This window comes from Oreochromis niloticus, linkage group LG19 (assembly GCF_001858045.2).
Source record: "Oreochromis niloticus isolate F11D_XX linkage group LG19, O_niloticus_UMD_NMBU, whole genome shotgun sequence".
Taxonomy (NCBI): domain Eukaryota; kingdom Metazoa; phylum Chordata; class Actinopteri; order Cichliformes; family Cichlidae; genus Oreochromis; species Oreochromis niloticus.
Genome location: NC_031983.2, coordinates 12,080,740 through 12,098,272, shown reverse-complemented (window position 1 = coordinate 12,098,272; position 17,533 = coordinate 12,080,740). Strand labels below are relative to the sequence as shown.

The 17,533-nt window shown below is 42.1% G+C and overlaps 1 protein-coding gene across 7 annotated transcripts in view; it reads left to right on the top strand.

The window, feature by feature from the left end:
* eml1 (EMAP like 1) overlaps positions 1-17,533 on the top strand; it is a 51,287-nt gene that overhangs the window by 11,988 nt on the left and 21,766 nt on the right. For 6 of the 7 annotated variants that reach the window (XM_025900838.1, XM_005477053.4, XM_025900839.1 and 3 more), the window contains exon 2: positions 16,167-16,349. In XM_025900838.1, coding sequence (XP_025756623.1) covers positions 16,167-16,349 — 183 coding nt within the window. Of the gene's footprint in view, positions 1-13,538; positions 13,659-16,166; positions 16,350-17,533 lie in introns of those variants that run through there. The other variant, XM_025900837.1, reaches the window with a different exon arrangement.

Below are 17,533 nucleotides of genomic sequence, written 5' to 3'. Positions count from 1 at the left end.
CTGCATGCTGCTTTTTGGATTTGACATGTCACCAGCTGACTGGTGTGACTTGACACCCTGCAGAGGCGTTAGATGTTGCAGACATGAGCTGGGTTTTTTTGTTAAACTATAACATTTTCCATTATTTGTTTAGATCTGGATGCTCTTCAACTGATTAATCACTAGACTTACTGTCAAACAGACGGATGTTTAAGTCAAAGCAGGCGCTCCCGGGTTGACATTTACAGGATGAAAGAAACACTAAAAGCACTGCAGATTTAACAGGAAGTGTTTGAAATCAAGGCCGGGGTGAAGTCAACAGCCTCCATCAGGAGAGAGCTAATAAACAAAGAGGAAGGGAGGATGAGAAACAGTCCTTTGCTCACAGCGCTGCCCCGGCTCTGCTCGATGTGATGAAGGGTTTGTTATGAATGTATACGCTGTGTACATATTCTGCAGTTTGCAGAATGAGACACACTGGTGTGAGAGAACAGGACACTCCTGCTCGTCTGCTGTAACGTGATTTATTTGCTGGCACAGGGAGAAACCGTACTTCAGGCTGATAATGATATGGGTGGGAGAGGGTGACTCAGGGAAGAGCGAAGAGCAGCATGACACATCAATATTAGGATTCATTTCCAAGAAGCGCCCATTCTTCTTGACGACTGAGCCCTTGTGTGAGACGTATGCTCAGTTTATGTATTGACAGCATACTTTAAGTGATGCCTGCATTTATCCCAGTACAACAGGGTAGTTTTTCTTTTTAATAATGTCCTGTTTTCCAAAGCAATTTCACTGTACGGCTCAGTTTGTTCATAGCGTCACTGCTGGTGTGTACCAACTACAGTGACACACACATAAGGGGATTATCCCCAACACAACCTGTGTGTGTGATAGGGAGCAGCAGAGGGGGTTTAGACCACACTGTTTTGTTGTTGTTACTAACATGTGCTTTAAAATGTTAATCACATGGAAAGAGGGAACACTCACTTCATCCTCTTTTATTGTGCTTGTCCGTAGCAGTGACTGTGACGTCGTGGTTAGTCAGCGTGAGCTATCACTGCTGAAGGATGGAGTAACATAATTGCCATTGGTGGATAATGAGAAAATCAATAATATTTACTGTGCTGTGTAAGCACCAGCAATCAGTGAGATGAGGGGAATACCACTGGCCAACAGAGCAAATCAGAGGTGTGGAATTGCACTGACTTATGTCCCGCCAGGGTTACTGGTCGCCTCAGTATTTTAATGCATAACTGATGAGGTGAAACTACTTAAAAGCTTTCACCCCGTATGGATTTCCTTTATTAAATTTATAGCCAGCCACAGCAGCTTAGATACAGACAAAGAGGGGGTAAGAGAAGGGTATCGAGTGGAGAAGAAAGGCATCTTCATCCATAAATGTGTTTTCTTTTTACCCTGTTTACCCTCAGGAAGTCCTTTTATAAGACTTGGAGGAAAACTGGGCACCATTACAGGGTTACAAAAATGATAAAATCAAGCATAACAAAACCAGCTGTTGGATAAAACAAAGCACATAAGTATGTAATACAAAATCCTTTGAACTCACAGAAGCAGAATAATGAAGCCCTAGTGCAAAATAGGAGACTGATTAAAAATGGTGCTTCATTTTTCCTGGTGTCTACAGTCACAGGGAATAATAAGGAACAAGGATATGTGAAAAAAGACGAGGCATCAGGCCAAATCTAGTTTGTAAATGCTCGAATGTTTCCTGGTCATTCCTGTGTGATGAGTAAAGGGCCGTCAGTGCCAGTGATAAGAACAGACATTGGTTTGGTTGGACTGACCTGAAAAACAGGTGTAGCAGCGAGTGTAGAAGAACAGGAGGCCTGCAGTTTCCTCCTAGGAATTGCCTGACCTTTATAGCAGTGGCAGGTACAGCTTTTCTGATGTGTCAGACTCGAGGTTTAGTTTTAGTGACGGGTGAAAAAGTGTGATGTCGGAGCAGTAAAGGACAGCTGCACCACATTACCACTTCACTGACTTGAGTTACTCCATGCTAAATGATTTTTTTCCCTCTCTTCATGCTGCACATTTTGCCAAGTCATGACCGTGAGCAGATTCAAGTTGTCCGCAAGGTTGTTCGTGTTAATTTTCTGAAGGGATGTCTGTGAAGTAAGACATGCCGCTCAGAGGCTGTTGCCAGGGATTTTCCGACCTCTACCTTCTTGCTTTCTCTCTCTGCCTCGCTACACAAACGCACACACAAACTGAGGAAGCAGCGTCTTGTTTGTTGTTTCGACAGTCCGCTTAGTGCATGAGTTTCACTTTAAACCAAAAAAAAGAGAAAATAAATCTGTGTTTGTGGCGGTCCAAGTTGGATCTGTTGTGTGTATGGAGTGTACTCACACATCTGCTCGGCCACTGTGGGCTTTGTTTGGTCCTGTAGGCCAAAATGACATCATGCTGCTCTGCTTCTGCCGTCCAGCTGAACCCAGATCAGCAAAAGTCAATGATGTCATTCATTCCCCTCTTTTTTTTTTCCATTTCTCTGGCCCGTGTGTTGTGGAGCATCCAACCAGACTAATGTTCAGAGACTAGGTCAGCTAAACTGCAGAAACGCGTTCAGGCTGCACGCTTTGTCCTCGGGAGCTCACGGCTATCTCAGGCTAAATGAAAATTAGCGCCATTACACTTTCATCACACACAGGTGAAGAAGGACGTGAATCCTTTTTTTTTCCTTTTAAAAATCTCATTTCAAACAACTTAGTTCTGCAGAAGAGGACAGTTTACATTGAATTAGCCTGTTTTCTTGGGCTGGTAATAAGATTGCCGATGTCCTGAAGTCAAACTGGCGTGGTTCTTGCCCATTTTAAGTAAGTGTTTGTGCATCACTTCCAAGTGCTGTCCCAGTGGTTTCCTGTTTTGCCTGCACATACTTCATTATTCACACATATGGTCTAGATTTCTTTAATAACCTGATTTTGACACAGCAAAAGAAATCTGACTGCAGCATGAAACTGCAGCATGTAGATGGCACAGCTAAAACATCCAAAGCCACCAGACTAAAACATCAGTTAATGCGATTCCTTAAAATCCAGTAAATCCAGCTCGCTTACGACAGTATAATACTGATGATGACAGGCTGAGGTTCATCTCAGAGGGTCCAACATCGCCATTCTAACAATTATTAATCACCTGTTCGTTTATCTTTTGAGCTAATAAAACCTGATTAAACGTCTCTTTATGTCTATGCTCCACGCTGGCAGTGAGTGCGCTCACCTAACCATCATTGGCTCCTTGGCAACTTAACACACCAGCAACAGAGGGGGCAGGGCGAAGAAGGAAAGACTGGAGCCAAAAAAAAAACCATAAAGAAAACATCCCGATAACAGTTCATAAGAAAAAATAAGGATGTTAGAATTAGTAGGAGGGCAGACGGATGGAACAGACGTGTAGGGGGAAGAGGGAAATTAATAAAGACGGAGAACGCTTTGATGTTTGTTGGAGGAATCTTGATACGCAGCAGAGGTGACATGACTTCACCCAGTCTCCCCCACTCTTGGCTGTGCCTCTGTGGGTATCTCCATCCAAACCCTGACTGATGATGGCACGTGGAGAGGGATTAGGATTAAAGCCCCGCTCACGTTACCATCCGCAGTAGCCAAGGAGGGATGGCAGAGAGGAGGATGAGGTGAATGTATTTGTGTTAGAGCGGCTGGAGTCCATTTACGTTTGAAAAGCCAGTTCAAGTAGTTTCTTCATTTCTCTTTTACATATCAATTATGGACCTTTTACATGTTTTTAGTTTCCCTGCTTTTCTCAATTCTGACTTTATTTATTCCTTTATTTCTCCTCGATTACTCCATATCCATCTATCCAACTATCCATCAAAGCCTACTAAAACCCACTGCAAACTGACCTGTGCTCGGAAATTTCCTCCACTCTGATAAAACTGCACAAAAACATCAATGTAGAAACATTAAGAGGAAAGTATTAGGAAATTATGTGCCTCTGTGCCATCAGTCATCTATAACTGCCCAACGCGTAAAGGAGCAGCAGTCTAATAAATATCGACGTGAACGGGTTAACTCGTCCAAAGCTGCTGATTCATGCAAAGTTTGATATTGATTTCCTATGGCCGTGTCAGTGAGAGCATACACACACACACTCACCACTCTCTATTTAGTGTTTTTTCCCTCTGCTCTAAGCCCAGCGCGCCTGGAGTTCTTTCATTTCTAAAACTCTGACTCTTCTGCCCTTCGCTTCTCGAGCTCTTCCCCTCTCCCTCATCCCTACGTCAGACTTTCTCATGCTCTTTGTTTGATCTGGTGCGAGTGCCCCAAGTGGAGCTCAGAGTGCTTTTCTGTTTTGTGTTTTTTTTTTTAATCTGCAGACAGTCAGATATTGAGCCAGGCCACTTAGGCTTCAGTACTCACGAGTCACGCCGCCCCCCACCCCCTCGCTACTCCTTATCTCCCTCGTTTTCTTCTCACTTTTCTCCTGATAAGCTTTGCCTCGCACTTTTTTCTTGAATAGGGGCACATTGGCTGCTAACAGATAAAAAAGAAAAGTGGCTCTGTACATACCGTCATTGAATGTTTGTACGTTTACAGCTACATCGAGCTGCTTTTGAGATTTGTGAGAAATTCATGCCTCCTGTGTAGTACGAACTGTTCATTTCACGGCAGCCTTGACGCAGCTATTCATGAAATCTCTATCTTAAATACTTCTAAATATGGCATCCCGTAGTGTGCACTCCACTGTGTGCACAGTGGAGAATTTATCTGCGTATTGCAGCATGTTGTATAAAATCTGCATGGAAGAGGAAGATTAGGCCACGAGCCAGGATCCCACTGAGCAATTTTTGGCACAAATGTGTCCACCCCCAGTTATATAGCGTGTTACTGACATCTGTCGAGTACATGCATACATGCAGAGGTCAATGAAAAGCCAAATCTGCCTTAAAAGTCAAAGGAATAGTACAAAGTATATCTATGACGTTATGTATGAAAGAAAGAAACATGCATGGCACACAGTAATTTATTCCTTTGTTATCTTAGTTGACCCGCTGATCAGTTAGGCTTTAAAATGTTTCATCTATAATGCGGTAATAGCAGCAATGAGTGTAAGTTTTCTTCACTTCAGTGCAATTCAAATTTAACTGCTTTATATTACAACATAAGGTGCTTGAGACATGATATCTTCTTATCTAATTATGATTTGTAATCATGTTAGGAGAAAATATAACATATGTGTACCCAGTATATTAAAGATCTGTCTTTACTTCACTACTTTCTTTCAGGGGTACTTCCTTTCTTCTGTAAAACGGAAAGCTCTTTTGACTCCAGGCTAAGTAAAATATAGCTTTATCCCTGCTTTTCCTTTCTATTGAGACATGTTGGGCTCTTTTAAGTGCTCAGATATTGTTGTATGATTGTCTTGTGATCAGCAGAACAGTCACTGGAAGCAGCTTCATGGAGAGCAACTAGGAATTAGATTGCCATTTTTGTCAAGTGTTTCCTCTCTTCTCTGTCTACCATTCTTCTCTTTTCCTCCACTGACACACATCCAAGCAGCCTCATCTCATGACCTACTAAAACAATCAGGCATGTAAAGCAGGACCGTGTGAGTTCCTGTGCTAAATATATACACTGACTGCGTGTATATGTGCGTGTGCATCTCACTAATGCTTCTGGCAGAGTACTGCTCTCTGTTATGTATGCGCTTGTGGTTGTGTATGAGTGGCTATGTGTCCGTTTTCAGGTTCAGCATGCACATGTGCGTGCATAACCTTCCAATGTCAGTACAGGAAGCATGCAGGCAAGCATGAGTCCTTGAACGGTATGTCAGGGATGCGTAAAAATACCCCTAAAAAGTGCCAGAAACAAGATCATGTACTCCATCAGTGAGTAGGATGCTCTCAATCTGCACTGTAGCACTACATGTGCTCAGCAGAGCGCAGAATTTTACCTGTGGGGGAGGGTGACCACTAATAAATCACTCAGGTCAGCAAAATCCCAAAGATGTGGCATTATTTTTAGTTTTTGCTTCATGCTCAAAGTATTCCTAAGGCTGTTGTTCCCAATCAGAGAGATATAATGCACAAAGGATTTGGTTACGTATTCTTTAATCTGGATGTTACACAAAAACATAAAGGTATTTAAATTAAGTTACTATGCGAATTATTTCCAGCACAGATAATCTGCACGCTGGTATGTGTATATGCATTCATGTGCACACATGCAGGTCTGTATGTGAATGTCTGTGCATGGATCTCACTCTTAATCCTGCACCACCAAACCCTCTTAAAGTAATTAAAGATCACTTCTGTAACCTGGAAAAGATGAGTGTAGGTTTGACTGTGTTGTGCAATTATTTCTATAAGCGTATTGATTCGTCACGGACCAAAGATTTGGCAACACCTCTGTTTTTAAACCTTGGCCGGTTGTAAGGTGAACAGATATAATTAACCTCCTGGTATCCGCGGTGCAGCTCCCAGGGGCTGCTCAGCACTCTAATTGGTCTCTTACATCTGCTGTTAATGGAAGAACGAAGGGGAGAGTCCCAGCTCTGAGTGTGAGGGTGTATCCCCCATTGCATGCATTCAGCCGGCCTCTAACAGATGGGCTGGGGAAAAGAGGAGAATCCCATTAGAAATTCATCAAGATCACAGGTGCAGAGATGAGAGGAAAGGGGTTATTTGGGTTGTTTTCTTGTCTACTGACAGCCCAATTTTGTTGTTAGATGCCACTTGTTTTGGTCCAAAAATGCTTTTGATTCTTTGCTTTCAGTTCTAGGACAGCTACCAGCGAGTATAATTTCAGGACTCCACGGTGGGCGTGTATGTCATTTTGCTCTTACAATGGAAGCATAGATGTTTTCAAGACACATTTCATAAGAGAAAAATCAACAGTTATAGAGGCAGAAATCTACTGCTGTCAGACTCCTTCTCAAAGCCAGAGTATCAAAACTGTAGCGGGGTATCATCACAAAGGCCAAGTGGTGGTGGATGCATGTAGTCCAAGCAGTAGTTGGTGTGGTTGAGATGGTCTCTAGCTTTTACCTTAAAAGTTTGATTGTCTCTGTATGTGTCCTAATGGCAAACTGTGGGGCTGTAACAGGACTATGCAGGTGTTTGTAAGGATGTCTGTGGCTAGATGTTAAAGATGCTGCTGATCCAAACGAGATGTACTAAGAGCATCTGAAGTATGCACACATTGCAAATTGCATGCTGTAACTCTGGCTGATGTATAAACATTTAATATTATAGAAGATTAGTGAAGTCGTGATTGTGGTTGTGTCATAGACCCAGTGTTTGGTCATGTTCTCAAGTTTGGAGTCCTCAATGAATATGTTTTTTTATTTGAGTTTCTATTTAGATTTTTCCTGCATTTTCCAGAGTTTAGAGTTTAGTTTTTTGTGTTTGTCATGTCTATGGATTCGTGCTTTGATTTCCTTAACGTTCTACCATTGTTCCATTCTATTATGTGTTTGTTTTTTGGTATTTTTCTGTTGTACTTTGAAAGTCAGTTGCTTCTTGAGTCTTTCTTTGATGGTTGCCTGGATTGTCTGTAGCTGGATGCCATTCTCCAGCTTCTCCATTTCCCTCTGTGTATAAATAGTCCCGTCCTTCCTCCCAGTCTTTGCCATAGTCTTTGCATTTTCCTATAAAAGTTGGTCCTGGCTACCTGTAAGGGATTCTGTTGTGACCTGAACAATGGTTTGCCTTTTCTTTTCTGATTTAATAAGTCTACCTTAAATCTAGCATCTTCGGTATATGGTCTGATTTAAGAGTGGACATCTGTCATAGACAGACTGACAAAAAAATGCTAGTTGGTCCAATCAGTGAACTATGAGAAGAATTTAAAGGATGTTTTGGTCCTCCTAAACCATTTAGAGCAGCCACTGAAATTAAGAAACTGCAAGTACTGCTTCTACTTTTACTCTTCAGTTTATTCCGTTTTGAGGCCACAGAAGATCATGAGACCATTACTACTGACGACTCTTTAATAGCTCTTTTCCACCTTTATAGTGCCAACAGTGTTTTATTACAGCTCACTGAATTGCGTGTTTATCTAATCAGATGTTTGAACCATTCATTTCATCAGAAAACTGTACAAAAATGTGTCTCACATAATCTGCTTAAACTCCCCTGTCTCATCTGTAGCTGCAGGGAGAAGAGAAAATCTAATAATGTGGTCTGTCAGGTTCACTTTTCAGGTTCACTCAAACTAAATACAGTTGGATGTGACTCAGGTTTTTAGGTGCTGTCAAAACTCCAAAACTGCAAACAGAGCTGGTTTAGTAGATGGCAAGAACAGAGAATAATAATAATTTTAAAGTTAAAGGGAATATACTGAAAGAGACGTAGTATTTATAGGGCCGAATCCAGACACTGAGTTGCAAACAAAGGAAAACCTCTGATTACACACCAAAGTCTGTTTGTAATAATTCTCCTCAGTTTTGTTCTGTAATGATCTTGTTTGCTGCCAGCAGTGCCACTGTATGTTCTCTCCCCTCCAGATGGCAGATATACGATTGGCCCATGCTCAGTGTGGCAACAGTCTCTGGCACACTGTCTCTCTGTATGTGTGTGAGACCATTTCTGCACCATGGAAATCTGGTATCCCATAACAACAATGTTACTGGATGGGACAACACCAGTATACACACACTGGATGGAACAAGTATCCCGCCTCCTGTTCCTTCCTGGTTGTTTGTTACTGCGGGACAAAGCCGTGTTTTATGTAGACGAAGGCTGAGACTGAGAAACGGGCTTGTGTTGGAGCCTGGAGCTGCTGCCAACCATGACTTTGTGCTTCTGTGGTCTGCTTCATCCCTAAAAGTCCCAGAAATAAAAAGGATGTCTTTCTTTGGCTGTTTATTACCGTTTTATTTTTATTCAGATTTAGACAGGGATGTTATATAAAGTTCAGCATGTTGCTTTGTAAGTTCAAAAGCTGGGGCTTCATGTCTCATATGTGTTAAATATTAAAGTTCACGATAGTAACATTAGAAAAAGACTGAAGTTTGCCATGTTTAAAACAGTGTCCCACTTGGACACTTTGGACAGGCAAGATCAAAATAAAGATGTTTGGCCATAATGTACAAAACCAAACACAGCATATCAACACAAACACCTCATACCAACTGTCAAGCACGATGGTGGAGGGATGATGAATTGGGCTTGTAAAAATCCAGATTCAAATATAAGGCCATCTGTTTGGCAGCCAAAACTTGGGCCAAATTGGGTCATGCAACATCTGATTGAAATGTTAGAGCATGATCCTAAGAGAGCTGTGCGTAAACGTTGTGTTGGTCTCATTGTTTTCTCTGACATATACTTTCTTTTTACCTGATTCCTGCAAAACTAAGGCAATTTAAATTAATGCTTCCAATTGTGTTTGTTTTTTTGCTTTGGTTTTTTAACCAAGCAGTAAATAATAGCAGGCTAATGTGCTAAGCTAAGATAGTAAGCATCTCAGCATGTTAATATTGTCAGTGTTAGGATATCAGAGTACAATACTGGCTGTAGGCTTATATGTGTGTTTGCAATAGTTTAATTCTAATAATAATAAGAAGAAGAAGATTTCTAATTATGAAGCTTTGGCAGTGTTTGAGAATGTCTAGATTTCATGTGTGCGCATTGCGGCTCACGCCGATGGAGCTTTGAGGCTTCAGCTACATCTTAGTCTATTGATGCTTCAAGTATCCCACACTCTGAAAGCCCCACCTCTTGAAACAGTCTACCACTAGGAGTTAATCTCTAATTGGGCGAACAGCGTGGACAAGAGCAAGAAAAATGAGGGGGATAAATGCTAGAGAAAGATAATAAAAACATTTTACTGCCAAGTCCTCTTTAAGTTTAATCCTTCAGTCTCACTTTTTCTTCCCACAGTCAATTTATTTCCTGCTTTGTTTCAAGAATTCATCCCACAAGACTTTCAGGAGAGAGAAGAGCAGACAAATAGAGAGGTGAAAGAGGTTAGAGACCGAAGGAGAGAGAATACAAATTCAGCCTGCTGCTAAGCTCAAACCCCCCAGAGTTTAAGGATCACTAGCATTGAGCAAGATCTGCTCCACAAATCCAGCATAATCCCTCTGCCACACTGTGACCACTTCCTCTTTGACAGAGGAGAGTGTGTGTGTGTTGGAGGGAGTGTGTTTTTGTGATGGGATTGGAGTTCATGTATGTCATGTGCTCGAGGTAAATCTGCCTTGATTAGGCCTCTTTTATGTAGTTTCTTTTTCTTTTTCCTGGACTGTCTCTTTCTAAATCACTGGGGGATTACAGGGCTTGAGCGAGTGTTTATATTTGTTATTTCAGATCCTCTCACATCTCAGACACACATCCATGTCCTGGCCTGAGGCCTCGTTGTTATGGAGACTTTGTGGTTGACAGTGACTGAATTTGATGTTGTTCGTTGTAATTTTGACAGCAAATACCACATGGTTAAATTGGACCTATTGGTGGGCTGACCTGCAGTGCTCATAGCCTGAAACGGTCTGAAACTGAGGATTTATGACTTGTAAATACGCTGACTTCATTACAGGGAAGTTCCATGTTTAATATGGGCATCCACTGAAACAGTGTATAGTTACATAGTCTAGATATGTGACAGAATAAAGGAAAAAATGCACAATAAGCTCCTTTAACATGGATTGTGTAGACAAGTTTAAGAGATTTATGAGAAAAGCCTTCCATTTTTTCTGCCTTCCTCTATTTCTCTAATAATTGTGCAGTCCCACAGGAGGCAGGGGAAGAGTACTGATGGTGTTTAATACATTATCTGATCAATCACTCAGAAAAATAAGCAGCACTTAACACCATCTATTCGTAAATCATTGCACAGCTCCTGTGCAGTATGTTCTGTTGGATGTGTGTGTAGGTGTAAGGGTGAGAGGAGCAAGGTGGAGCTAGCTCCCGTCTGACCTCACTCTGACCCCAGGAAGGATGTAGCTGATGTCAGGAAGGAAAGGTTTAACATCTTCTTACAAGGGCAGCAGGATCTCACTTCATACCCCTGTTTGACCCAGACACACTCTTTCTGACCCCTGTGTGTGCACAGACACACACTTACACACAGCTCCATCTTTCATTCTTGTCTTTGTCAGCCTATTTGGGATCTTTCAGTGCTAGCGTTTTGACAAGAAAAAGAAGCTTTTCCTCCGTTGTTTATCATCTCCATCTTCCTCTCAGTGGTTTCTCCTCTTTAATCTCCTCCCAGGTTGCCAGTGAGGGCTTCCCTTTCTCTTATCCACCTCTAGATATTTATTACCTCTTAAGCCCCGGTCAGGCAAAAGCCCTCAGCGGCAGCTTGTAAACTGCATCTGTCTCCCTAATCTGACCAGTTGATTAGCTAAAGCTATCAGGTCGTCCCCTGCTCTCTCCTGCAGGTGACACAGAGGATTGATGGGCTTTTAAGTAACTCTCAGTCTGTTGTTTCTCTCTTTTCTCATTTTTCTCTTCAGTCTGTAACTGTAACTAAACTCTCCGACCTCCTGACAGGCACCTGATGGATCATTTCAGTCGTCCCTGAGGCACACTGTAACTGTGTAAATGTGTCACTTTTAAGCACAACACTTTTCTTGTCTTGTACTGTGCATAACATTAGGAAAAAAATCATCATAACACATGTTATTAGTCTTCCACTTAGTTCTAGTCTTGTGCTGAAGTGCCCTGAAAGTTGATATTAAGTTATCATGAGGTGAAAACAAATGTGTAAAAGTGCCATCATTTGCTGAAATTCAGAACTAGTTGTCAAAGTAGCATGTTGATTTGCTACATTAAGGTAAATATGCTAAAAATATGCTAACATCACACCCACGTTTCATCAGAGTGCTTACTGAATTAGCATTCAGGTCAAAGCGCCACCTGCTCTGTGATCACGGCCACAGGCCCACCTTTATTCTCTCTCATTTAGCTCTGTATTTCTCATGCCTGTCCTTAAATCGCTGCTTTGTGCTGCTCAATGGTGATAAAGTCCAGACCTCCATTAGTGAATCATGCTGAAGACTGGTTGTTTATTAAGTGTGACTCAATTTGGAGCAGCTGAACTGGCGCTGTGGCAGTAACACCACCTGGTCTATGTGCGTCTGTGTTGTGAAATTAAAAAGGGGGGAAAAAAGCTGGCAAGCTGGAGCGCAAGCAAGTAGCAAAACGATGCACTGAAGCTGCAGCGATATCAGATCTGCCCTTCTGCCTGAAAAACAGGAATAGTTGTCAAAATGTTGTGACAGCCTGTTTCCTGCAGCCTCTCGCTCTTTTGATCTGGTGGTTCTCTGCAAACACTGGTTGCGGCTTTTTCGGTACCTCCCATTGTGGCGCAGCTTAACCTGGCAGCTGAACTTTCCATCAAATCAGTTTAGCTTTATTGTTTGGATCTTCTGCACCGCTGAGAGAAAAGAAAACAGACATCAATCACTCTGTTTGTCAGCGGGTTATTGGCAAAGTGAGCACGAGTGCTCGAACACATGGTGAGACAGCTGCTAGCATGACATTTCCTGCAAGGGAATGTCCCTAACCTTGTCTTTTTTCCCTTCCTCGTGTGTGCATTCATATCCTTACATATTTTACATATTGAAGGAGTGACTCAGCTAAAAAGGCTGCTGCAGAATTTATGAGGCTGCTGTACTTTGCTCCCCTTTGTGCTCGTCATAAGCATTTCCCACATCTATTTTTACTCCTTTAGCGTATCGATTCTTTGGAAGGCACGAGTCCAGAAGAAGGGGAAATGAGTCAAAGCATGTGTGCCCTCCTTCTCCTCCTCCTCCTCCAGTGTTCATTATTGATGACAGTGAGGTCAGTAAATAAGGTGGAGATGCAAGCAGGAGTGTTGGGCTATTTTAGAGCTGTAAAAAAATGAACTGAAGAGTTTTTCATTTAATCCGTCAGGCTGCAGTGATGGACAAGCACTTAAGCAGGCTGCTGGTTCTGCCAGAATCACATCTACTTGCAGGAGGAAGGTAACAGGGAGCAGGGTGTCAAAATGCATTATGGCGAGCAGACAGATGGGCTCTGAGATCCGCCTCGGATTTGTGACCCAGCCGGGTATTGACCAGATGACAAAATAGGGACAGAAAGAAAAAGTCAGATAGAAGCTGGAGCAGACTGACAGAAACGAAGTGATTTAAGCAGATGGCTGACAGGTGCGAATACCACACTGGTGCAGCAATCTTGTTTTGTGGCGATGGACGAGAGGACCCGTCTCCATGTGGTGATGGATTTGCTGTTAAATGAAGATTGACATCTTACTGATACTGAGTCTCTGGGCAGAAGGCATGTGACCTGAGCCCCAGACAGAGCTGTCACATCAAGAGCAAATTTAGCCGAATCGGCTCTGTGTGTGACTGTGCTGTCGACACATAAGCATCGCGCCATCAACACATATTCCTCCATATGAAAACAAACTTGTCTGACCTTTTCCGATTCTGGTTGTAGCTGTAAACTTGTTAGTGGGTGTTAACTTGGCCCAGATGTTGGACCCAAGGCACAAAGTGGCATATGTTGGGATGGTAGCACAGGGCTGGGGGGAAACGGGGCCGTGACAGCCAGTCATTGTGCTTCGGTATCACACTGTTATTGTGTCAGTGTTGGGAGCAGACCCACGACAGATGCTCGACAGATAATAGAAGCGTTATCTCTGGCTGTTCACTCAGTGACACACTGTTGCATGTAAATATGAACAAGGATTGCTTCAAAGAGAGAATCTCAGGTGAGCTAAATGTTATTAAGATCTGTGGAAAAGGCTTTGTCAGTGTGTGTGTCTGTGGAAAAGAAGGCGCGAGATTGCGATTTTGCTTATGAAACAAGAAAGCTTTTCCTTGGAGTAGAAATCTCTCTGTATGAGCGTATAATGAGACAGACATATTTCTCATTGAACCTGTAAAGCTTCTGCTGTCGGTGTAATGTAAAAGATTGCACACCTGCAGTTTTCATCAGATGCCACTTCTCCACAGTGGGGGTTTCATTATAGGATTCTCACCAGGCGGTGAAAATATTAGACAGTGCATACAAATAATACCTATATCGAGTGTGTTACAGGCTTTGATGCCATAAGACATACCTGTCACATGACCTGAATTCTAAAGTCAGCAACTCTGTTAACTCTGTTAATCACCAGTGTTTATAAGCACTCTACTCTGGACATGCAGATAGTTGCTTGCTCAAATATCTTTTCACAGATACTCATGGTTGAAGATGAATAATAACGACATTGGTGATCTCTATTCCTCATTAGCAGGTAAACATACAAATAACCATTGGTTGGTTGGTGGCCATGAATCTTTATAGATATTTATCTCCCACTTAAAGTCATTTTAATTCATGTAATTAGAACAGTTAAACTCAGACTTAGGGTCTTTTTGTAATAAGTAAACAGGGTAAGACGCCTATAAACACCTATTAAGCAGAAGAGAATGGACGGACAGGCTGGATGTTCTACTTGATCGATTCCTGACTTGTCAAAGAAGTCGACTGTGCCGGCTCAAGTGTGGATATGAAAAGTGGAAGTCAGTAGTTTTTACTTTTAAACAAGTTTTTGACAGATTTCTAAAATATTTCTGTCTTCTTGTTTTTTTTGACAGAAGGTCTAATAATTTTTTAAGCACTATACTTATGTTAGTCCAGTCTCAAAACACAGTTAGCATTATTATTGCAACGTTTCAGTGAAATCTCAAGTCAGCAGTAATGCTTTTGTGCGTAGCTGTGTGCACAGCTGTAGTCCGTGTTTGTGTGTCGACTGTAATTGCTTGATTCAGCCATTCTGTACGTGTGCAGATTTCCATTTTATGCTACAAGCTTCACGTGCCCCATCTGCTTAATGCGCCAGTTCATCATCTTGTCTAATCGAGGGTCTCCTTGACCGAAGCGATTCATAACCAGCTAACGGTGAATTTTGCTCGCTAATGGAATTTCCCACTTGTAAACAAATCAGTGAAATTGCCTTTCCGGCGTGTTTTGACAATTAGATTACCACGACTTCATTGGATCTTATGGGATTATACACTTATGAATACTTATGATGTGTAATTGTAAGAAAAGGAGTTTGACAGTCCTACAGTCGCACACTCTTTTGTGTTATTTGTGCTTAAATGTTTGCCATTCATTTTGGAAGAAAATTTGAGTAAAGAATTATTTATTTCAAATTAAAAATCAAGTATTACAATTTCACTAACGACTCTTTGTTCTATTTAGATCATATTTGGTAGGAAGTTGTCTTTTTGTTATTAGTGTCATTGATCCAAATGTGTTTTTTTATTTATCTAATTATTTTATGAAGCTAAAAATACTGCAGTTTTTCTCAATTTCTATCTACAAGTGAATATTTGGGGAACTCACGCCTCCGCAGAGCAGCTTTTGCTTCCTTAGAGCGCCATCACACCCGTTTTGTTTCACCAGATTGTCTGAAAACAAACACATTTCAGTTTGTCTGAGATGCTGTTGCGCTACATTGTTTGAGAATGTTATTTACAGAGGTCAGAAGCCTTTTTCACGATTTCCATAATGTCACCAAGCAGTCGGGGTCTAACGCAGATTCCCAGCAGAAACACGGCTGCAGATCTGCCTAATCACCAGATGCCTGCGCTCTAATGCATAATGCATCAGGCTGTTATTACAAGTCTGCAGGGAAAACACAGCAGTGATTTACATTAATATTTCATCAAACCCCTGTGACATCAAAGTCTGAATGGAGGAGACCCTGCATTATGATGAACATGTGTGTGTGTGTGTGTGTGAGATCATTAATGAAGTGGACCCTGGTGGCCTATGCTTGGCCTTTATTAGTGTGTCAGGTGGAGAGGTGGTAATAATGTGTTAAGTTAGTTTAAGATCAGAGAACAGACATTAAAACCAGGCTGGCGAACAGTCTTCATAGTCAAAGAGTCTGAAAGTATAAAAGGATAAAGGTGAGTTCAGGGTTTGAAAGTTGTAGCCGCCTGTACTCAGGAAATGTCTTCTGCTACCCAGCATGCCTGCAAATACGCTAATATGTAACTACATTTGTATAAGCTTATATTAAAGCATATTAAAAAGGCACTTTTGACATTTTGAGACGTGTATTTGCCTTCTTGCTGTAAATTAGATGATAAAACTAATAAAGCCACAGTGGATATTCCATGCTTTCCCCCACAGCTGTTTTTGTGACATTATCTGACAAACCACTGTTTACTTTTCTCATTAGTTTTCTGCGTTTTCTAACGTGAGCTCACTGCGTCCTCAGATGACAGTGCGTCAGCGGCCAGCAGTATGGAGGTGACCGACCGCATCGCCTCCCTGGAGCAGAGGGTCCAGATGCAGGAAGATGAGATTCAGCTGCTCAAGTCCGCTCTAGCTGACGTGGTTCGCAGACTCAATGTGTCTGAGGAGCAGCAGGCCATGGGTGCACGTAGAGGACCCACCAAAGGTAACATACAGTCCAGCACAAAGCCTAGGGGCTTGCTATTATAGTATATGCATCACACACAGACTGGCTTGCACACGTGGTTCTTCAGGACTCCTGGGTCTGTTTTTCCACTCTGACCTGTCGATGCTGATCTTCAAATCCTGCTAGTTTTCTTCCATCTGACTCATCGCTCTCCTCTCCTTCCTGTCCCATCTTCTCTTGGACCGTGTTGTCTTGTTGAATGCTTTTGCCTTACATGTATAGACCCCGCTATGATGAGAAAATCTCCCTCAGCAGACAGCAATGTTGGGAAGCCAGGTAGGCTCACTGTGTAGCCTGAATGCACTAACCAGACCTGGTGTTGTGTCACTGCCTGCCCTGCTACTATTATCCTAAATATATAGTATTTCACCAGGAAATGCACAGTTGCATTCAATACGGCTCACTGCACTGTGATCCGAGTTTGAAGACAGATCTTTGTGGGAATTTGTGTCAGCACAAAAACTGTTTTATGAGGTTTTGTTTGATAAGAGCCAGGCTAGCGTTCTCCTTTGTTTCCTGTCTTTCTGGTAAGCTCACTAGCTGCTGGCTGTAGCTTCCCACTGAACAAAGGCTGTATTGATTTTCACAACTCTCTCTCTGGAATGAAAAGGAATAAGAAAGCATCCCAACCTATTCGGCTGAGGAGTTAAATCAACACCTCCCTGACACAGTTCCAGTTTATTTTCCAAAAGTCCAGAATGTGATTCACCTTCACGAATGGTTTTATCATAAGTCAAAGGCACAGTTGCTAAACCTTAAAATGCTTCACTCTGATGTTCTCTCCACCTGCTGTCACACAGCTGCATGCTCTTCTCATCTGTGCTGAAAACATTGCATAAACTTTAAAAAAGCGAGCACCATGGAGTGATAAAAGGTAGACTTTTTTCACATGTTTTTTGCATTTTTATTGCTTAACAATACTGCATGCATCAATTTTCAGTGGAGATGTGTAAACTTTGGTCATGAAATCGTGCTGTCACTCCAGAGGCTGATAAAGGCTGCATGGGAAATCAGCTGCACTTCATGTGTTTCAAGTCTTCACGTGTGCTTTAGAGTAATGAAGCAAAAGCAGATTAGGATTCTTAGCTGCTGCCAGCTCCATTCTCAGGAGTGAGTCTGGACGGATGGAGTTTCAGTTTGATTGGGGAAGTGGAGGATGACTC